Source organism: Jaculus jaculus, chromosome 5 (assembly GCF_020740685.1).
Source record: "Jaculus jaculus isolate mJacJac1 chromosome 5, mJacJac1.mat.Y.cur, whole genome shotgun sequence".
NCBI lineage: Eukaryota > Metazoa > Chordata > Mammalia > Rodentia > Dipodidae > Jaculus > Jaculus jaculus.
The window spans coordinates 98,038,940-98,062,691 of NC_059106.1; the positions used below are offsets into that span (position 1 = coordinate 98,038,940).

Consider the following 23,752-nt stretch of genomic DNA (forward strand, 5'->3'; position numbering starts at 1 on the left):
GAATTCCCTAGCTGTAGCTTGGAACACCAGCACGAGTCCCACAAGGTCCCTAGGCTGATTCACACCAAAGGGCAGGTAACAGATGGGCATAGGTAGGCATTTGTGCCCAGGTAGGCTTCTTAACCCTCCCCTACGTGCATCAGGTCGTGAGAGTGCTGTGAAAAGAGTTGCAGCCACACTGGAGCCGAATGTCTGATCCCCCAGCACACCCTTTCCAGCAGTGCTAGCACTGCAGCCCACATAACTCTAGGGCTGACCACACACCAGAGGCCAGGCAGAACACTGGGCACTCAAGCTCAGGAGCTTCCTTTCCCCACATGAACCTGGTCTGATGCTTGCTGTGAGGTGGTAGTTGCCACACTAACCGCAACATAGAACTTCCCTCCTTCCCATCCAGTGGCCCTGGCATAGCCCCACTGCAAATGAACTCCAGACACATGTGCCACTTTGTGCAACTGGCTTAGTGTGGGTACTAGGGGGACTCAAACCCAGGTTGTTAGGCTTTGCAGGCAAACACTTTAACTGCTGAGCGTCTCTTCCGACCCCTGTTTTTTGTTTTTTCCTGTTTAGATGTATGGAAGCAAGCAGCTTCTTCCACCATTGATGGAACTTCTCCTGGATCTGGAAACCTGAAATAGATCCTTTTCTTCTATAAACTGTGTTTGGTTGGTTGGCTTCAGCAACTTGGAGCTGGAACACCATCTCATCACAGTCAGAATGGCAATCATCAAAAAAATTAAATGACAAAAAATGTGGGTATGCAGAGAAAGAGGAACCCTTATCTACTCCTGGTGGAAGTGCAACTTTGTACAACCATTATGGAAACCAGTATGGAGACTCCTCAAAAAGCTGAAAATAGACCTATGATTTGATCTAACTCTGCTACTGATGGGCATATATACCCTAAAGATTCTACTCTTTCCTACAGAGATTCTTGCTTAGCCATGTTTATAGCTACTCTAGTCACAATAGCTAGGGACTTGAATCAGCCCAGATGCCCATCAACAGATGAATGGTTAATGAAGATGTGGTACATATACACAAGAGACTCTCAGTGGTATGGAAAAATGCTCAATGAAATTTACAGGAAAATGGATGGACTTGGAAAAAGCCATACTAAGTGAACTTACACAAGCACAGAAAGACAAATGTTGCATGTTGTCCCTCATATGTCGTTCCTGACCTGGGACATCTTGAGTTGCAGGCATATTTGACAGGCAACTTGAAGGACAGATAATAGGGGTGAAAGGATTTGGGGGGAAGAGAAAAGGGGTGGGAGGAGATTTATACAAAACTAAAGCCAACATGAATAGTACCATAAGAAAACTTTCTCCTGGATAGCAAACTTAAAACCCTGAATAGGAATGTGGGGGCTGGGGGATTGTCTGGATAGAAGGAAAGAGGCCCAGAGAGGGCAGGAGGAGTCTAATTTTAAAGCCATGGGAGCTAGCTTGTAATTCCCAGTACCAGAAATGGGTTATACCCCATAGTGAGCTGTTGGTCATACAGACCTATGAGGTCCCCCAAACAAGGCAAAAACACTTGATTACCCACCAAAATTAAAAGGTAAGCCCCAACTGCTGAAGATACCATAAGCTGCCAACACAGAGCATGAAAAGATCATGCTGGAATATGGAAGGAAGGTAGCTTTCTGATGACAAGCCCTCATAGTGCTGGGTCACTAATGTTATGAACAAGCAGGGGATCCTGCTAGCTATGAAATCAACCAGCTGGACAAGATGCCCATATCAATAATAGCACTCAGCCTATGCAGGTAACCAATTGATTGATTGGATGAGAGACCCACTCAAAGGAAGGAACTCAGAGCTGGTACTTGGAATCAAGTCAGAATCCTAAAGAGACAATGGTCATGGACTCCAGTGAGAAGCTCCCACTAGTCTTTGGCCAAGAGAGGTACACCCATCAAAACCTCTCTTAATTAACTATACTTACCCCTTTAACCCATGATGCTGTCATTTTATGTTGGAGAATCTGTTTTTTGTAGAAGGCAATGAAAACTGGGGAGAGCCAAAATCCATCAACATGACAAGAAAAGATAGCTGACTCTGACCATGAGATGAGCATATCAGCCAAGGTCCATGTGAAACCAAAGAAGAATTGGCAAGTTAAGCATGAGTGCTGCTCCCATGGTGAGCCTGAACCAGGGAGATGGCAGTTGATACTCAAAATGTATCAAAGTAGAAATCCAGAAGTTGCTGAGAGCTGAACACTAAAGTAGACTTAAAACACACCTGCCAAGGCTCAGGGAACATGGGGAAGAGGGGGTGGAAAGATCTTAAGAGCCACAGGGTAAGAAGGAATGGTCAGAAGTATTGCCCAACCCCCACCATGACTGCTGATCTCATAATTCATAACCCATGATGAATAGCAGTAACCCCATTGATGAGGGTCCTCAATGGAATGGGGGTGGGGAGGAGGGGAATGGGACCAACACATGATTTGGCCACAGAGCTGTTTTCTAATTAATAAAAATTTTTAAAAGTCATGAATTCTGCAGATGTAGTGAGCTAAAAGGGAAAATCTTTCTTTTTAAAGAAATCTTTAGTAATGATATTCAAATTTAGATTTTTTTCTTTGCATTTTACAAGGCAAGTAATACACATTTCATTGTTTAGAAGTCCTATCAGGGACTAAATTGGTTACTTGTTTTATATTACTGAGAGGGTAAAGTAAGCTGCTTGAAATTTGAATATGCCTTATAATATATGCTGAATTAAAGGCTAGTTAAGGAGTGCTTTTATTTCTCAAGAGTGCAGGATTACTTGAATTCATTTAAAAAATGAGCTATACCACTCCTAGGCATATATCCTAAGGACTCTTTTCACTACCTTAGATACTTGTATAACCATGTTTATTGCCACTGTATTCACACTAACTAGAAAATGGAACCAGTCTAGATGGCCCTTAACTAATAAACAGATAATGAAGATGTGGTACATTTATACAGTTCTATTCAGCAGTAAAGAAAAATGACATTATGAAATTTGTAGGGAAATGGATGGATCTGGGAAGGATTATACAAAGTGAGGTAACCCAGGCCCAGAACACCAAAAGTTGCATGTTCTTTCTCATTTGTGGATCCTAGCAACAAATGTTAAGACTTGTATGTGAGTTGGAGTAAAACTCCAGGCCAGTAAGCCAGAAGAGTAAGCTGTATGGGAGGAAGGAGAGGGGAGGACTTAAGGGGATGGTATTGTATACATGTCAGTAGAAGAACAGAATAATGGGGGTGAAAAGGCCTAAGTGAGGTCAGGGGAAGAGAGTAAGTAAAGGAAAGGTGGAGGGATGGCTAATCAAAATTTAAGAGGATATGAATAAGTCATACGGAAACCTACTTATTTAGATAATGGAACACTCAGAAGCCAGAGATTACTAGAAAATTTTCAGTGCCAGTGAGTTGGTTTCCCACCACAAATAGATACTAAATTTGGGCTCACGGTCACTGAGAAATCAAGCTGGAGCTGAGCTGAAAACCTCCCTGTAAGCCAGCTGACAAACAGCTGGTAAAAGCAGCATTGCATGCAGCCCTGTGGGAGACAGAAGTCATCAATGGTGAAAACAGTGAACACTGCAAACCTTAAGTTTGGCCAACCAGCTGAATGACTGAACGGGGGCAATAGTGGTGTGTCTGCTATGGGGGAAACCAACTGTTCTTTAATTGGACTGGAGGCCCACTCCATGGGAGGGAATACATGCCTGATATTACTGCCTAGTAAGCACCTTACTTAACATTCCTACCCATATGTTAATGCTACTCCCACTTTTGCTACAGAAGCTTCTGTTTTCAGATGGCAATGACCACTGGGATGACTCAAAAGGCACCACAGTGCTGAGAAGAAGTGACAGAATAGCATTCTGCAGTAAAATATCTCTTACATCTTCCAAGGCTCAGAGTCTATTGTGGAAGAGGTGGCAGAAAGAGTGAAGAGCCAAAGAAAGGGTAGGATTGCTTACAATGCAGTCATTCAGACAAATTGGCTTCAGTATCCATGACCTCAAAGTACCTAGCACTACCTTCACAAGACCCCTCATCATAGGAGGAAAAGATGATATCAAAATAAAGGAGAAACTAATGGATAAAGGGAGGGGATATAATGGAGAGTGGATTTGTGAAGGATTTGTGGGGGAGGGGAGGGAATTATCATGGTTTGTTAGTCTGTAATTATGAAAGTTGTCAATAAAAAAGTTTTAAAAATGAATTTTCTTCCCACTCCATGGGAGGGAATTTATGCCTGCTACTGAAAATCTAGTCACAAGCCTATGGCTAGGGAATCATAAGCCTGGGAAGAAGCTACTACTGTTGTTTGGCCAAATGGATACATTATGCCCACCAAACTGCCCTCTAACTACTTATGTTTATGCCCACACACAAAACAGATGACATTGACAACTTGCCAAAATGGTGAGAAGTGACAGTGGAGTGTTCAGCATTAAGAGTGATAACTCTATCACACCCTCCAAAGCTCAGGGACCACTGTGGAAGGTGGTAGGAAAAAAATATAAGAGCCAAAGGAAGGGGAGAAGTGCATACAATACTGTCTTCCACACACAAATGTGGCACTTAATGACCTCTTAGTAGCTGATAGTATGTATTTACACAAGACCTGCATAATAAAGAGGATAAAATGATACTAAAATATAACATGGATTAGCTGGGAAGAAGGGATTCAGAGAAAGGACCATAGGGGAAGGGGACAAAGGAAAGTGATGAGAGTAGATTATGATCATGGTATGTTGTATATATGAATGGAGGTTGTCAAAAAGATAAAAAATGATTTTTCTTGAATTTGAATTTAAATGGCTTTAGGTCTTTTTAGTTTCTTATGATCACTAGTTCTAAACTTCCAGAATCTTTCTGTTTAAGTTAAATTATGTCATACGAAGCATTTCATATTCCTTTTCTGTTACAATCTGGCTTAAGGTTACTGCTGGCATAAGCATTTATTTAAACCATGCTTCAAATTAGCTTGATCCTATTCGTGTGGTTATCACTTCCTATCAACCCAAGTGTGTCTTTACTATAGTATTCAATTGGTAAAAATTACGTGTCATATTTATCTAGTAGTTTCTCATATAAAGATGTTTCTTCAGTCTCTAATAAAAATAAAATGGTCTATTTTACCATTACCCTATTTTTTTTTTATAAGGTTCAGAACTATTTTTTTAAAATATTTTTTGTTCATTTTTTATTTGTTTATTTGAGAGTGACAGACACAGAGAGAAAGACAGATAGAGGGAGAGAGAGAATGGGCGTGCCAGGGCTTCCAGCCACTGCAAACGAACTACAGACGCGAGCGCCCCCTTGTGCATCTGGCTAACGTGGGACCTGGGGAACCGAGCCTCGAACCGGGGTCCTTAGGCTTCACAGGCAAGCGCTTAACTGCTAAGCCATCTCTCCAGCCCCCATCACCCTATTTTTAATGAACATATTTTTCATAAGGTAGTCATTAAAGCATATTAAGTGGTACATTTTAAAACAATGTAAGCCAAACCATGTCCATACAGGAAATTTTGTTCTGGGCATGGACAACCACAGGCTCTGTAAGAAGGTATATATTTTTCATTCTGATAAAAGTGGGCATAGACAAAAGAAAAATTGAGGCACTACTTTCTCAATGCAAATGTGCATAGATTAGTGGGCAGGCCAGCACAAAAAAGCAGCCTTGAGTTGCTGCTGAATCAGCAGAAACATCACTGTCCATGGTCACCATCTGTAATGACTGTGGCCAAGTGACAGCATCTTGGCTGGGCTGGGTTAGCTTTATTAGTTTTTTTTTTTTTTTCTAATAATGGTACACTTGAATTTAACATAGATGGTTGATTTTAATTAGAGATGAAGTTCTGACATTGAGGAAACTGAAGTAGAGCAACTTTATTATTTGGAAATAAAAAGTACTGCATAAGCAATGTAGTATATCATGTACATTCAGGGTCTCAGGTAAATTCTGACCGGAAAAAATTTTCAGATTTAATCTGATATTTGTTTGGGAGACTTAGGGTAATGTACACCAAGTAGCTTTGAGCTGGGCATGAGAGTTCCACTTGTGATCCTGTACTGGGGAGCTTAGAGACTGGGGGACCAGAATTTTAAAGCCAACCTAGGCTGTGTAGAGAGTTCATTGCCAGCCTGGGCTACATGAAACCCTGTTTTCAACAAAACAAAACAAAAACTATCAAAACAACAAATAGAATATACTTCCAATTTGGAGTATCTGAGTTTCAAAACACTGAAAATATTCAGCAATGAATTAAGATCATAAAAAGTGGGAAATTGCAGAGAATTCCTCTCAGCTAATTTGTGGATTCTAGAGACATTTTAATAGATATTTAGGTTATACAAAGATATTAAAGATAGACTTCTCATTTTCTTATCTGTCAAAAATGAACCCTTCTTTTATTTCCCAGTGCACATAGAGGGAAGAGGTAGTCTGAGGAATATACTTTTTTTCATTGCTAATAAACTTGGGCTTGCTTCTTAAAGCAATGAAGAAAGGGTGTGTGTTCATGCAACATATATGAAGCATACGGAAGTCATTTTCCTCTGAGGCCTTAGGGAGGGGAGAAAAATCCCCAATGTAGCATTCTGTCCAAATGATAAACCACAAATAAGTGAGCAAACATTTACAAAAGTCAGGGCAGCCAGAAGAGCCTTTCTGTTCAGTGGGTAGAAAGCAAGAGATGGATAGATTTTAACTAAATAATGGTTTCAAGTTTCAATTGGTCACTCTTCTGTTATGTTCATTGGAAGATCAGGGCCAAGCATATCCCTCCATTTTCTCCCCCCATATAAACATTAGTTTTGTGTGTAGATCTTTCTGTTTTGTCCTTCATGTGGCCTCCAAGGGTGATAAAGCGAGAGCCATCTAATCTACAATGAAGACAACTGGGAAATGACTCTTAGCAGACCCAGCTGTTTTGAAAGGCAAAAGCTTAGTACATCAAGAGGTCAAACACACAATAACCGGCTTAATAGCATTAAGCACATACCTACACAGCTTGGATTACATATGGGACCAATCTACTTAACCCTTTGCTCTCTAACAAATGTAGGCTACTTTATAAGATGCTTTGGCTCTTATCCTAGGGTTGATAACATTCAATTGGAAGGACTATCACAAAGTAGTTTGGATATTTAGTAGCAAATTGAAATAGCACCAAGAAAAGCCATCATAGAAGGCAATTAGGTTGAGTAGGTGACTGACTGGATTATTGTTTTGTTCCTATGCCATTCAATTGTTTTTCATTTTAAAATATGAACCTGAAATGTTTCAAATGGAAAATGAGTTCTTTACAACCTTAATTTTTTTTAAGGTTTTCAAGGTAGGGTCTCTCTGTAGTCCAGGCTTACCTGGAATTGACTCTGTAGTCTCAGGGTGGCCTCGAACTCATGGTGATCCTCCTACCTCTGCCTCCCAAGTACTGTGATTAAAAGCATGCACCATCACACCCAGCTTCTTCAACCTTAATTTCAGATTTTTGTACAGGATATTTATTTTCATAATATACTGAATTAAATGATATTTTACACAATTTTTTTTTCCCCAAATTGAGGGAGCATACCCAGGAAAAGAATTTTGTTCTCTGTTGGAATGGCCAATTATGGGTCTTTAAAACCATGTTATCAAGATATGACATACTTGGGATCCCTATTCCCCTATTTATCTGACAACACAGGTACTCAGTGGCACCAACACAATGATTAGTAGAAGTTCAAGCTGATGCTTTAGAATGATTGAAAGGGATCACATGCTGCCCAGAATAAAGGTCTTTTCTTTAAATTTACTGTAGTCTAAATTCAGTGCAAAACATCCTTCATAGTTAAATGTCTGTACTAAAAATGTATTCCAATATTTTCTAAGAAGGTATGAAACTTTACAACTTTCTCCTATGTCCTAGCTTACATTGAAGGGTCAAGAAGAAATACAGTATTTACATTGAGATTATCTACTCGTATGTGTAGAAAGTTTAAATTAGCTGCAAGAAATTTTATCTAGACTTGCACCTGCCTGGTGGTATGAGCTGGTATTTACTGGGCAGATGAATTTCACGCAGTGCTTCTGTTCCTTTAAATATGAGCAGGCAGATGCAGACATTGTGTTCATAATGCATTTCTTCTAAGTGTCTGTGGGACATAAAAGATGATTATTACATCATCACAAGTTAGTTTACAAACTAATATACATCACTTAAATTATTTAAATGCAAGCCGGGCTTGGTGGCGCACGCCTTTAATCCCAACACTCGGGAGGCAGAGGTAGGAGGATCACTGTGAGTTTGAGGCCACCCTGAGACTACATAGTTAATTCCAGGTCAGCCTGAGCTAGAATGAGACTCTACCTTGAAAAAAAAAAAAATTATTTAAATGCCACTTTGCCATGTAATTTGGTACCTAGTTTAGTTAGCACTAGTTAACCTCTTATTTGCTTATTCTTATTCTTCTGAGCAAAATTCACCTTCACAAATAATTTTACCAAGTATTCTGACTGTAATTTTCCTCTTAGGTGAAGACACAGATACTTTGAAAGAATTTTGATACTCCAGAAAATACCAAATTTACATTCCTTTGTCTACATGCCTTAAGAGGCTTCCTGCACATATTTCCTCCAACAGCTGCCAAAAAGGGAAGGAAGAAAGGGAGGGAGGGAGGAAGAGAGGGAGAGAAGGCAGGTGGGTGAAAAAGAAAACTGAAAAACAAAAAGACCAATCCAAACTATTCACTGTGATAGATTCCTATTCAGTGTGTCTCTCTGGGGACTCCTAGTGGTGGTGAAGGATCTTGTCTTATTTGGCAACTGATCAATACATCCCACTGGACATGTGGCTCTCTGGCTCTTTTCTTGTGTACATTAGCAGGAAGAAAGCAGCAGTAGTACAGAAAGAAGCAAACAGGCTCTTTATGTTCTATTTGAAGAAAAAAACCCCTAAGATATTCTACTCCTTTTCTTAGAGGACGGGTTATAAACTTGGTAATCTACTTTGGTCATCTCTTCATTTCAGTCTGGTCTGTAGTCTCAGGGAAGGTTTAAGTACTTTAATATCTGTGTAGAATATGAATACGGTTGTCAGAACTTTTGACACTATCAAGGGAGGAAAGCTGACTTGCACTAGAAAGCTACTAGGGACAAGACTAAGTTATGCTAACTGTTATGTTCACCAGACAGTACCACTAGTCCCATTTTATAATGAAGCCTTAAGGAAACTAGTACCTTGCTTAAGACCACATAACTAAATAGGTACTAGAGTTGGTGTTGAGCATCTAATCCAAGTAAGACTTTAGGGGCTGGAGAGATGGCTTAACAGTTAAGGTGCTTGTCAGCAAAGCCAAAGGACCTAGGTTCGATTCCCCAGTACTCATATAAAGCCAGATACACAAGCTGGCTGGGACATGTGTCTGGAGTTCATTTGCAATGGCTAAAGACCTGGAATGCCTGTTCTCTCTCTTTCTCTCTCCCTCTTAATAAATGTAAAAAAGATTAAAAAAAAAAAACAACCTTGCTACAAAGTTTTCATCATTTGATCATGGCTTCAGGGAGAAGTATGTTGAGAAAGATTCTAAGTTCAAGCCAGGACCCATCAGAAAGAAATATTTGATGAATGAGGTTTATGTCAGCACAATAGGGAGTAGGAGCATTTATCCTTCATAACAACTATATTTTCTTTTTTAATTTTTATTTAACAAAGAAAGAGCAAGAATGGCAGCACCAGGGCCTCCTGCCACTGCAAACTAACTCCAGATGCATGCACCCCCTTGTGCATCTGGCTAGCATGGGTCCTGAGGAATCAAACTTGGGTCCTTTGGTTTAACAGACAGACGCTTTAACTGCTAAGCCATCCCTCCAGCCCTATAACTATATTTTTTTTTTAAAACATAATCCTGTGTTAATTGAGATTCTCTGCCTAGAACACAGTAGCCTAGTATCAGTGGTGGCTTGATTCCACCTTCCCTTCATCTTACTTTTTTTTTTTTTTCCCCACTTTGTTCTTTCTGCCTACCATGTTTACATAACCCATCACAACTATCCTGTTTGTATGCATGTCACCCCAGCACTTTAGGAGGCGGAGGGAGGAAGAGTAGGTCAGTGTGGACTATATAGTAAGATCCTGTCTCAAACAGGCAAAAAACCCATTTTCAAATTTCAGCTACTTGGTAAAGTACATAGAAGCTATGCACTTTACATTACTATAGTCCCAATCAGAGACAAGCAGAATGAAATTACTTGAACTGATTATTTATTTTTTGAGATATCATCTTGCTACAAGCCTTGAACTTGACAGTCTCTGTTTCAGTCTCTCAAGTGCTCTTCCACACTGGATCAGGACTGGTTTTAAAATCCTAAAACTTTAACAGATTACCTCATCACTGGAGGTCATTATTTGCACATTCTTTTCCATACATACTATCCTTATCACTGCAATTCCAGTCCAGTAAGTCATGTGCTAGGGAACTACTACTTTTTCTCATGCTGACTACAGTCATGAAAAGAAGGCAGGTCTGTGTTAAGTCTTCACAGACCAAGAGATAGAGCTTTCCCAGGTTCAAAACATACAGAATGTAAGGTTTGAATTCAGCAGGGGTTCTACTTCTATTGAAGGCACAATCCATATTAATTATCCTGACCAGAGACTTGTCCTGCTGGAGGCTATCAGTTCCTTCACTAATACAGCTGATAATTTGATCCTTATTAGAGTCAAAATCTTTACAGTGGCCAAAACTCTAGAGTGGATAAAAGATTGAGCTTGTACTGATAAATATAGCTGAGAAGTCTTTGTTCCCATATCTGAACTGCTGCTAGGTCACAGCATTTCTGAGTATGCTTTGAGTGTCTAACCCGGAGTGAGCTCTATACATCCTAGGAGAGTAGGAGGAGGGCAGCTGTGAAGGCTAAATGACAGAATAAGTACATCAGGGTGTGCTACATGGCAGCTAGGACTGTGGCTTTACTGATCAGCAAGAGAGACCACATACAGGTTTGGAAATCTTGTTTCACTAAGATGAAAACTAAAGTCAAGGGTGTTTACAAGATGAAGAAAACATAAGTGAAAATCAGAACCCAGGGAAGTGCTTCAAGGCTGAAGCCATTCTTTACTTCTCACTGAAAGCAACATTTCCTGGTTTCTCATCCTTACTGCTCAAGCCAGAGTTATGAGACCATCCCTGAAGCATGATGCTCTTCACTAGGATTCATGAACACAAAGTGTCTCTCAGTACTCAGCTTCCAGAATGCACAATGCGACTATCACACACTGGGTGTGCATGTTGCTTTACTCAGTGATTGTGGACATGGACTCTGAACAACACCTAACTGGTTTCTGTGGATTTCTGTGAGCCAGAAATTATATAATATGTTTAACTCTATGTTGAGTAAATATATATGTTATATGTGCCTAATAGCATATAACATCCTTGACTAGTTGGTGATGTTGTTCATAAGTAACCCTGTGCAGTAGTCAAGACTTTGGCACCAGACTCCTCAAGATGTTGGATACCCCTACTGATGGTTCGGGGACAAGATTCTTAGCCTCTTAGTGCCTCAGTCATCTCACTTGTCAATACAGGTCATAACTGTACCTACTTCCTACATTGTTGTGAAGATTAAATAAAGAGCAGTTCCTGGCACAGAAAACATGTCCAAAACCTGTTACAAATTATTTTTGTACACAACAGGATGACCATCTTAATGAATGAAAGTGGCAGTTTTTTGTTTGCTTTTTGTTTTTTTCAAGGAAGGGTCTTACTCTAACCCACGCTGACCAGGAATTCACTATGTAGTCTCAGAGTAGCCTCGAACTCACAGTGAACCTCCTACCTCTGCTTCCCAAGCGCTGGGATTAAAGGTGTGTGCTACCATACCCAGCTAATGGCAATTATTTTTTTGTAAAAAAAAGTTCTGCAAATAGTTTGAAAACAGCTAGTTAGGCTAAAATTAATCACTTCAGACATTTCTAGAATGCTATGAATTCTCTAAATAGAATATAATTCTCATTTTTCTTTATTTTTTTTTCTAAGAGACAGCAGACAGTCCCAGCTTAGTGATTCCACAAAGTCTGGGATCATACCAGCTCCTAATATGATCCCTAAGTTACAGGTACACATATTGACAACATCCTGACTTAGATTATATGTTACAATTAGCTCTTAAACACATATTGCCTTTACTTGTCTTGTTGAAAAATAGAAGTTTTTTGAAGGAAAGCAATAACTAATGTTTAATCATGTTAATTATTATTTACTTGATAGGTTAGCATATTTCCAAATTTAAAAGATATGTAATGCCTTATTCAGATGAATCTTTTAGAGACTATAGTATATTACATTAGTTATATGTAGTACATATTATGTTAGTATTTCCATTTAGCTATCTTCACAAAGTGCTTAATTAAGAGCTCTACTTACACTCAGTTCAATATCTGACCTCTTTGACTTTGACTATGTACTTTTATAAACTTACTAAATTTTTATTTCTTTGTGAACAGAGGGATAGAGAGAAAATACATGAATTGTGCATGCCAGGGCCTCTTGGCACTACGAACAAACTCTAGATGCATAAGCCACAGTGTGTATTTGACTTTACATGGACACTGGGAAATTAAACCCAGGCCGGTAGGCTTTGCAAGCAAGTGCCTTTAACCACTAAGCAATCTCTCCAGCCTGAAGTCTTTATTTTATTTATCTTTTGTTGACTTTTTGAGGTAGAGTCTTACTCTAGCCCCAGCTGGATAGGAACTCACTCTGTAGCCCAAGCTGGCCTTCTATCTCAGTCTCCCTAATGCTATGATTAAAGACATGTACTACCACCACACCTGGCCCAGTCTGCTTTTTTAGCAGGTCTTAATCTCATAGATCATGTTAGACTGCTCTTCACAAGAAAATACTAAGTATAATTTCAACAAAGTTTAAAGTTCATATGTCTATTTTCTTGATATAAAAAAAATATTTTGAGAGAGAAAGGGAGCGAGAAAGATGGACACAGGGCCTCCAGCTGGTACAAACAAAGGCCAGATGCATGCATCACTGTGCATCTGGTTTTACGTGGGTAATCAGGAATTGAACCTGGGCAAGCAGGCTATGCAAGCCAGTGACTTTAAAAACCACTTAGCCATCTCCCCAATCCCATATACCTATTTTCTTATATAAGATCATAATAAACCTCATAATGTAAGCAAAAAAGTTTCTACCTGTACAAAACAGTGAATTTCAATATAGTTAAACTGAATTTAAAAAGTAAAACAGTACCTCAGTTTAAAATGGCTTTAAGGAATTCATAGCTGTCAAGATGATGTTCTGTATGAAAAAGAAATTTTTCAGAATAATTTCACAGTAAAGGATATAAAACAAATATTGAAGCAAAACATAACTAAAATAACCTAATGTTTCATTTTAAGTGATAGTGTTGGGCCATAAGTTTTTATTTTAGTATACTATAGCTTGCCTTTATTCTTTATGAGAATGTCCATTTTAAAAATGTATTATAATAGCCAAGAAATTTACCACAATCTATGCTTATCCATTATATCATTTTATTTACCATATTATATATTATAGTATATATTAATTATATAGTATACATTATACATTATAGTATACAAGTATAGTATACATTAAGAGTATACTAATATGTAATACCATTATTATGATACTCTTTATGTTTTATTATGATGAATTGCCATTTATGCTGGATTCTGTACCCCCAAGGACAGGGCAATGTCTGTTTATATGTCATTGTACCCACAAGGCTGGAATAACACATATTTCACAATGGGCATTCTCTTAACATTAAATTAATGAGATGTGTAAAGACAGCAATTTATAAATATTTGAAAATGTCTAGTTAATTCTTTTAAAAGTTCTTAGACTATCAATTCATATCATTGCCTTAAAGGACTTCAGCCAGGTTTGAGGCTGGTGCTTTACCACTGAGTCATACCCCAGGCTTCTGAACTAGGCTACCATACAGAGAATTGTCCAGAAAGAGCCCTATAATCAGAGAATGACATGAATGACACCACCAGGTGTTTATAGATGTTCATGCATGTAGTGGAAGCTTAACGATGAAGCAACTGTGCTTTCTTTACCTAGGAAAAGGGAGTCTTCACAGAGGATAGGACATGTGACAGTGAGCTTATAGTCAGATAAGCAAGAATTTTCCAGGCAGAGAAGGAAGACAGCAATCTAGCAAAGGGAGAGAAGCACAGAAGTTCAAAGTCTGCAATGAAAGATCCCAGAGGACTGAAACTCAGTGTGGATAAAAATATCCTCTCCTCTCCTGAGGTCTCAGATGGAGGAAAACTCATCTAACATAATTAACTATAGAATAATATAAATATCTGCTTAATTATATATCTGTTTAAAATGTGCACAGCACTTAGATAAAATGTATCTAGTTTTGGGCGGGGGGACTTTTCTGACTAAGCATTAAAATGGGAAAAATGCTCACCTGTCAGGTGACAGAAACCCAATTTCTATAAATGTGCCAGAATGATTTTTCTCTACCTCAAGAACAGTTAGTCTTCAGTCTACTCATTACTGTCTTTTTATAGTATTTTTATTTAATAAAACCTATTAAGACTACCATACAAATCTCTTTACTTATGCTTTTATCTTTTAACTGATCAATTTTTATATTGCTGACATCCCTTCTTCACCATTTGTTCATTTAAAAATTCATAGTATGTGAGCTATGTCGCTGGGGAAAATGTCTATAAAATTTGTTACAGCTGGCAAATGTGTATGAGTCAGTGATAGCAATGACTAAATGCTTCACAGAAAATAAAATTTGTTTCTGTAGTAAGCAGAACTGTTTAAATGTTATTTATTTTTATGTTTCAAAGAAAATATATTGTGAAGTGCTGCATTGATTTAATACGCAACAATGTCTGTGTACACGCTGGAGAAGGAAAATTTATGAAACCTTTGCACAACTCCTTTAATTGAATTTTCCAAATCTCTCACCACACACAAATAATCAATATCTTCTGCAGAGAAAACCAGTCAGAATTATTACAGTCTTTCTTTTCAATTTTGTTGTCATCAGCACATAGAGAGTACCTGGGTATTTGTACTGTCTGCTAGCATGTTATTTACACCTCTTAAACACATAATTGCTATTAAGTGAGCCCAAATGTATGGTTTTAATTTTTTTTTTTTGGATTTTCTCCAAAAGAAAAATTATCATGATTCTAGTAAGGTGTAAAAAATTTAAATCACATTAGAAAATTATTAAGATGGCTCTGAAAAGTAATAAACCCATTTGGTTTTCCTTAAACCCTGGATAAATCTCAAGTAAGCATTTCCAGCAGTTAAAATGTATTCTCTGAAACAGATATGACCAGTGTGAAACAGAACCATCAATGCCACCATGGGCAAAGGTGGGATCCACAGACAGCACCAGGAAAGCTGAGCATGACAGAGGTTGAGGACGATTATGCACTAGAGACTATGTGTGCTACCAAAATTAACAGCTATATTTTTATATCCCATTGTATAATTTAATTAATATAATATGCTCAGAATATTAAAGTTTAAAGGGGAATTTTAGGGGAAAGTTTTCAAGCTCACATGTTTAAACTTCAAGCATCAGTACTTTTAAAATTAAACTATCTGCTTGGAAGATACTTTTTAATATTTAAGATATAATTGAAAAAACAAAATGCATTAGTCTTCTCGAAGTAAAACTATTTAGCAGACATGATGAATCCTCTTTCAAGACTGAGTTGGGGAAAGAATGACATAATTTTATGTTTAAAAAATACTTCCGTGGTAGTAAGAATGAAAAGGTATTATCAAACTACTTTATAGTCTTAGAACAAAAAGGTTTTAAATGTGACTAGTACACTGATCATTTGATAACTGTAGAATCCTATAGCCAAGTTGAATTTTACAATGTAAGAATATAGTGAGTTAACTAAAGAAAACTTTATAACTAATGCTTTCTTAAACATACCAGAGCTAGAAATTCTGAAATACTTTCTATTACAAGTAGCTGAAACAATGAGCTTTTTTGAACACTATAAAGTTCAGATATTCCATGTAAAATATGCAACCTACACAATTATTCTCAAAACGGAAAGTATGTTTTAAACTGAAGCTAAGTGTCTGGATTTCATATCTTGGCAACTGCTAGACAATTTGCTTACATTCTTTTCAAAAATATTTTGTTTACTGGAAGTCCTAGTCATAGACAAACAATGGTGGCATTTTTTAATATTTCAAAAATACCAAGTGATACAGAATGCCATCTATTGACTGAGGATATCTATATCAAATTGTTTTTAGCAGAGGTTCATTATGTAAAGTAAATAAATGTCATGCCTTACCATGTGATGAGAGTGTGACATTCCATCTGTTTAACCACTGAATAGTCTTGTTTTTACTCTTCAGCATAACAAATTTAAAAAAATTATGAAAACTCACATCCAAATATAATAGAGCAGAATCCTTCATTATTTTCATAACAGTCATAAAACCAAGATTATTAAGGAAAGTGAAGTTAGGCTTGAAGCCTTCATTTGTTTAAGAAATTTGTCTTAGCAGAGGAGAGCCTCTGTGATTCACATACTAACAAGGCATTCTCTGATTCATCCTGAAAATGGTAAGATGTTCATGTGGGTGTTTTAAAGCTCCTGGAAGTTACATGGAGCTAGAAGTAAGAATGTGCAGTAGATGTGTATTCACTGAAAACAGCAAGTGCTGCTTGATGATTGTCTCCTTCTTCCCACAGCTATGACTGCATGTGAAACCAGTAAAGGGAACTAGCACCAAGAGGAAAAAATAAGCTGAAAGACTAATTTTAATGGTTGGTGACAACAGAAATGTTACATTTTTCCTGGAATAATTACAATTAAAGACAATTGTAACATTTCTGTTGTCACCAACCATTAAAATTTTAATTTCACATCATAATATTCTGAATCTTGTCCAGTTAGGAAATTAAAATACATACATTTTAATCAATATATACAGTGCTAAAGCAGGAGAGGAAAGACCCCAAACTTTTCCCTAGAAAACTACCATTTATGTTAAATTCTTAGGGTTCTAGTACAAAAGACAGGCTCAGGAAGCCTGCTTGTCTTCCCTTCTACAGGAACTTTAGAGATATTGTTACAATTACCTTCTTGCTGAGAGAAAACATCCAACCAAAAACAGCATATGGAAAGAAAGGGTTTATTATGGCTTAGTCTCAGAAGGAAGTTTAATTATGGGATGACACAGCAAAACATCACATCTTGTCACATTAGCTTGGAGGTAGCAGCAAAAGTACCTGAGTTCTGGCAAGGGAGGGGGATGGCTTATAATAGTCCAAGGCCCAACCCAAGTGAAACTTTCTTTAGCAAGGCTCAAAACCTTCCATATTGCCACCAGCTGGAGACTGAGTAAGAGGCTTTATCACAAACACATAAGGGGACATTTCACAGTAAACTACCACATTCCATCCCTGGCCCTCATAAAATCACAACCATCTCATGCTCCAGAATCTATTTAGGGGCTGGAGAGAGGGCTTAGTGGTTAAGCACTTGCCTGTGAAGCCTAAGGACCCTGGTTCTAGGCTCGATTCCCCAGGACCCATGTAAGCCAGATGCACAAGGTGGTGCATGCATCTGGATTTCGTTTGCAGTGGCTGGAGGCCCTGGTGTGCCCATATTCTCTCTCTTTCTTTCTCTTTCTCTCTCTCTCTCTCTCTCTCTCTCTCTCTCTCTCTCTCTCTCTCTCTCTCTCTCTCTCTCCCCCTCCTCCTCCTCCTCTTTCTCTGTAACTCTCTAATAAATAAAATAAAATAATCTTTTTAAAAATTCCATTTAGTCCAACTTTAAAAGTCCCAAAGTTTTCAACACCATTCCAGAGTCTTTTTTTGAGACTCAAGACAGACTCTTAACTCTGAACTTGAAAAATCAAAACAAGTTAAATGCTTCTAACACATAATGGCGCAAAGTAAACATTCCTACTGCAAAAAGCTGACATAAGCAGGAAAGACTGAACCAATGCAAGATTTTATATATATATATATGTATAAATTAAAGCAGTAGGGCAAACATTAAATCCTTGAGCCCCATGTTTGGCATCTGGGACTTGCAATGAACTCTCTAAGCTCCAAACTCCACCAGATTTGGATGATTACTTTCTGGCAGATCTACAGAGTCAGAGTGAGCACCTTTACTTGGCAGCCATCTCATAGTACTGGCATTTCCAAAATACTTGGGTGTCATCTGCAACCCACAGTTCATCTTTACAGGGTCTTCATGCAGGGACTACAACATTACTGCTCTACTGTCTGTGGCTGTGGTTATATTTCCTGCATGTGTCGTATTTCAAAACCAATAACAGGCAAATTTGTTAATCCAGGGAGATAAAGCCAAACTTTGAGGAGCAGGAATGGTGCCATCATTCTTCCCACAGGCCCAGTGCAGAGAAGCTGGCCAATACTTAATGGTGGAAATCTCTAAAACTGAAGCAGTCTCTATGCCTGGGATTCAAACCTGCTCACATTTCCTCTGCCACATATAGCAGTCCATTGCTTTTAAATTCAACTTTGGGCAGAATGCAGTCAGAACATCATACAAACTTCCTTTAGCCCAGTCTTGACAAAGTCCTTTTTCCTGTCTGAAAAAGGATGAAGTGATGAAGACTTGTAGCCTCATAGTTCCTTCCCTGTTTAGGTCTTCCAAATTCTTAACAGATGGCTCATTAAAGTCTGCTTACGGCACTGCAAGTCTTTAGTCCAAAGTTCCAAATCCTTTTATATTCCTCCCACAAACCAGTTACAAAAGACCAAAAGCTAACAGTCAAGATCATCATAGCAATTACCCCACTTCTTGGTACCGATTTTCAATATATTATTTGTACTTATTATTTGAGAGAGAAAGAGGGAGAGATAGAGAGAGAAAGAATGAGCACACCAGGGCTGTCAGCCACTGCAACAGAACTCCAGACGCATGTGCCACCTTGTGCATCTGGCTTACATGGGTATTGGAGAATTGAACCAGGGTCCTTTGGCTTTGCAGGCAAGCACCTTAACCACTAAGCAATATCTCTAGCCCCCAACTTTCTATTATAATTACCTTCTCATTGCTGGGCCCACAGCAGCATATGGACGGAAAGGGTTTAGGGTTTATTTTATCTTACAGTTTCAAGAGTGTCATCATGGCAGGGAAAGGATGGCAGAAGCTGAGCATCACATCTTGCCACAGCAAATGGCAGAAAGCAGCACGTCTGAGCTAACTTACTTATCTGGGTAGAAGTGTAAGTACTGGGCTTGCAGCTGAGCTAATAAACCCATATTACAAGGTAGAAACTTATAATCTTAATGGCATGGTCTATCTGAGTGCGAGGAGAAGAATGGTACCCTCAGTGGATTTGGAGAACCTGGAGAGGACTGGAGGGAAGCTCAGACTCGAAATTGTTTTATTGTAACTTCTATTTTTAGTAAGCGTTCAACAAGAGTGGGTTATGGAGAGAGGCAACATAACCCCCAGAATTGTGGCAGATGGGAATTGATTATTACTCAGACATTTGTATCACACTGTTGTCATGTGGTTTCCAGGAAAAGAAATGACTCTAAGATTAGGCTTAGACCCAGGTTCTAAACTGGGGTGCAGAAATGGTTGGAAAAGGTGATGAAGACTTGCATTGTGAAGGGCTCTGCTTTGGGCCAGGCAGTCCTGGCTGTCCCTTAGTGACTGCTCCCTATGATGAGTCATCTGGCCCTACAACCAGCAACCTAGATGTCTCCACATTAGCCTAAGGTTCCAGAGCACCTGTCTGCAGGACACAAAGGATCACCAAGTTTTCACTGAGAAGTCCCACCTTGTGGTAGTTTAAATGGATGGCCCCCAATATATTCAAGATGTTATTAAAGTTTATAATTTAGATCTACAGACACCTGGTTGGAGGAGGTGTCACTGAGCAGATTGTAGGGTCCAGCCCTAAGGTGTGGAGGTGGATTTGGAATTCCAGTGTAAACATATACAAAATGCCTCAGTTTTGGTCTGATGTCTCTAAAGTGTGCTTATTTTTGGTGCTGGTGTTGACCTGGGGCTCTTCTCTCTCACACTCTCTCTCTCTCTCTTTCTCTCTCTCCCTCCTTACCTCCCTCCCTCCCTCCCCCCCCCCTCTCTCTGCTTGGACCTGTGAAAGCAGGCCAGAGTCTCCTGCCATTGTGGAACTTCCCCTTTATCTTCAATAAATCCCTCCATAACTGTGCCTGCTCTGGAAGTTCATCTCAGTGACCTGAAGCTGTGTGCTATACACCCCCTTTTTAACTAGAGTCATTTCTACTTTATCTCTGCCTAGAACTGGAAAACAGGAAATAATTCCTTAAAGAAAAATGTTGTGGGCTGGTGAGATGGCTTAGTGGTTAAGATGCTGGCCTGTGACCCATGTTTGACTCTCCACATCCTACATAAGCCAGATGCACAAAGGTGAGGCAAGTGCATGGTCACACATGCCCACTAGGTGGCACAAGCATCTGAAGTTCAATTTCAGTAACTGAGGCTCTGGGATGCCAATTCTTTCTCTCTTGCTCTCTCTAAGATGAAAGGAAGGAAAGAAGGGAGGGAGGGAGGGAGAAAGGGAGAGAAGAAGGAAGGAAGGAAGGGAGGGAGGGAGGAAGGGAGGGAGGGAGGGAGGGAGGGGGGGAGGAAGAAAGAAGGAAGGAAGGAAGGGAGCAAGGAAGGAAGGAAGATGTGACTAGGCAGTCTAAGGCAGAATAGCCACTCCAGCAGAGGTTTTCAAGAGTTGACATTATTTGGATAGAAGGCAGTGCAGGACCTAGATGAAATCTCTGTGATATCCTTCCTCTGTAGTTTGGATCTCATTTCAGTTGCTTTCTACTTCTTAGGATCCATCCAAGGTTGGTGGTTCATCAAAACTGGGGCAGGGAACACAGGAGCAGGAAACTACTGCATACCTTTGGCTGGGTAGAGAGAGAGTGCAGGTGCTAACTCCCAAACTTGATAGCTTGTATCAAGATAGAAAGTGGGGCTTCCTGGCTGTACACAGTACTGATGTATTGGGAGGACATACGTGGAATGCTCCTGTCTAGGGATGTATCTCTGGGAAATTGAGGCAAGCTAGGAGGGGAACATCTTTGAGATCCGGCAGGGTAGACATGGTCAGGTGGGCCAGGACTGCACTCAGGAACTGGCCGTGGCTAGGTTAGAAGTGATGGCAGGGTTGAGAAGGCATGCACATTCATGTTCCTGGCAGTGTACTAAATACCACCAGTACAGTCTATCTTGGTGGAAGACCTGGCTGTGAGTCTCTAAGGGACCAGGTAGGTGAGGGACCCATGGACCTTTGTTTATTATATTTAGTGTCAAATTAGGATGTCCTCAGTACTCCTCAGGTAAGTACAAAGTGCAGCTTATAGGTTCTGGGTATCTGAGGGCTTTGGGTTGGGAGATAAGGACTATCAACTGGCCTCGGCTAGGCCCAAAACCAATCAGATTAGAAATTACTGGTCTTACTGCAATCAGCTGTGGTATCCATCTCTGCCCTCAAACTGAAGACACTGGATTCAGAGCTTAACCCAGAGAAACATGGGGGCATATACATGGAGACAGAGGAGGTCAGCTAGGCAGGCCAGGCCCTAAAAGGCCAAGCTGACAGGGGCTATGGAGGAGTGGGTTTCAGGCAGTGAAGGCTGTTGGCTCAGAGAGCCTGAGGGGCTGGGGGGTGGGGGTGCTCATCTCTGTCCAGCCATCCCTCCCTCCCTGGACTAGTACCAAAGAATAATATGCTAATTCCAAGCAGCTGAGCTGCAAAGGTCCAGGAGAAGGAGTGGCTAGGCCTGTCTTGTGGACTGTTGGCCGCCTCTGGTCTGGCCAGCCAGTTGGGAGCCCTCCCAATGCACTGAAGCCTGACCCAGAATACTCTTAACACCACTCAGACTAGACCCACACTCACAGACTGATCTGGTGTTCATTCACTCACTCTCTCTCTGCCCCTTTTTCTTTCTTCCTTCTACCTCTGCTGCCCAAGTATTGGGATTTCTCCTTTTATCTCTATTTCCTTTTTCATTTTCATTTTGATAAACTTATTTATCTTGATAGGCTGGCTTAGTTTGGCAAGTAGAGTAACAGGCTTCCATGTCTCAGCCTCCTGAGAGTGGGTACTTTTGTTTCTTTAACTCTCTTTTGTCATTTTACCATAACCAAAACTGCTTCATCTCCCCTCCCCTTGTCCCTATTCTTCCCTTTTTACTTTACCTGCCTCTATTTTTTTCACTATCAATTATATATTAATCTAAACTACTCTTAGTCTCCTTTTTAATCTTTCCACTCATTTTGATAGTAACTAATATTTTACTGTGCAAAGTACTAGAAGTGTACCTTTACTTCCTAAAATGGTGAGTATTTTATGGGCTACTGCTTTTCATTTGACTATTATTTTCATAGTGGACCTTTACTTTGATAGTGATTGCTTTTGTAGACAGTATTTTACCTCCATGGAACTACTGAGGATTAAGTCACTAAGTCTGGTGGGCTTGACCACATTCTAGTAAAGAAAATTACTAGTCAAACAATAATGACCTCAAATGAGTATGAATTAAATGAAATCCCAAAGAACTGAAAAGAATGAGTATAAGTATCTTCAAAGAAAACAAAGACTGAAGGCAAAAGAACACAAATAACTGAATGAAATAAGGAAATCAATACAAGGTATGAAAATGGAATGCATTAGAGGTAAGCACAGAAAAAATAAACTAAACTGAAAGTGTGTGTTGTAGTTACCTTCTTGTTGCTGGGACAAAATACCCAGGCAGAAGCAGCGGATGGGAGGAAAAGGTTTACTTTGGCTTACAGTCTTGAGTGGAATATTTGCCATCATGGAGAAAGTATGGCAGAGCAGAGGCTGGCCATTATATCTTGCTACAGCAGCTACCAGAAAGCAGCAAGAGAGTGAGCTGGCTCATATCTCTGGGTAGAAGTCATTTAAGTATTGGGTTTGCAACTGGGCTTTTAATAAACCTCAAGTTCAACCCCCATTGACATAAATCAAGGCTCTATCTCCCAAACTAGCACTAGCTAGGAACCAGACATTCAAAATCCATGATGCTATGGGGACACTTTACATTAAAACTACAACAGGGGCTGGAGAGATGGCTTAGCAGTTATGCACTTGCCTGTGAAGCCTAAGGACCCGGGTTTGAGGCTCAGTTCCCCAGGACCCATGTTTACCAGATGCACAAGGGGGCACGTGCATCTGGAGTTCATTTGCAGAGGCTGGAGGCCCTGGTGCACCCATTCTCTCTCTCACTCACTCTCTCTCTGCCTCTTTGTCTGTCACTCTCAAATAAATAAAAAATAAGCAAAAAATTAAAAAACCCAGCAGACTAGAAATGAAAAAGTTCAGTAAGACAAATATTGCTGTTGCTCCATGAAAATTACTGAAAGTAGAATGTATCAGGTGGTGGATCGGGCTTGAAGATAAGGTAGATAAACTGAGTATTCAGACAATGACTAATGTAAATTGGTTGTAAAGTAAGAACATAACATAATAGATCTATGGGGCACTATGACAAGACCAGCTCTATGAGTCATGAGTGTAACATTTAATGTTAGAAGCATAGTAAACATTTTAGGAATTTTTTTATTATTAAATTTAGTCTGGAGGGATGGCTTAGCAGTTAATATGCTTGCCTGCAAAGCCAAAGGACCCAGTTTCAGTTCCCCAGGACCCATGTAAGCCAGATGCACAAGGTGGAGTATGCATCTGGAGTTTGTTGGCTAGAGGCCC

General features: G+C 39.5%; 2 protein-coding genes across 11 annotated transcripts in view; one reads left to right on the forward strand and one right to left on the reverse strand.

The window, feature by feature from the left end:
- Positions 1 to 2,875, forward strand: part of Alg6 (ALG6 alpha-1,3-glucosyltransferase) — a 64,501-nt gene extending 61,626 nt beyond the window's left edge. The window contains exon 16 of the mRNA XM_045151153.1: positions 571 to 2,875. Coding sequence (XP_045007088.1) covers positions 571 to 633 — 63 coding nt within the window. The 3' untranslated portion in view covers positions 634 to 2,875. The remainder of the gene's footprint in view (positions 1 to 570) is intronic.
- LOC101601253 (integrin subunit beta 3 binding protein) overlaps positions 1 to 23,752 on the reverse strand; it is a 108,873-nt gene that overhangs the window by 16,248 nt on the left and 68,873 nt on the right. For 2 of the 10 annotated variants that reach the window (XM_045151155.1, XM_045151156.1), the window contains exons 8-9: positions 22,747 to 22,893; positions 13,256 to 13,303 (exon numbers count right to left, since the gene is read on the reverse strand). The exons of 2 other annotated variants lie outside the window; for them this stretch is intronic. In XM_045151155.1, the coding sequence (XP_045007090.1) occupies positions 13,257 to 13,303; positions 22,747 to 22,893 (194 nt within the window). In that variant the 3' untranslated portion in view covers position 13,256. Of the gene's footprint in view, positions 1 to 7,459; positions 8,144 to 13,255; positions 13,304 to 14,094; positions 14,192 to 22,746; positions 22,894 to 23,752 lie in introns of those variants that run through there. 6 more of the 10 variants (XM_045151158.1, XM_045151159.1, XR_006637279.1 and 3 more) reach the window with 5 other exon arrangements.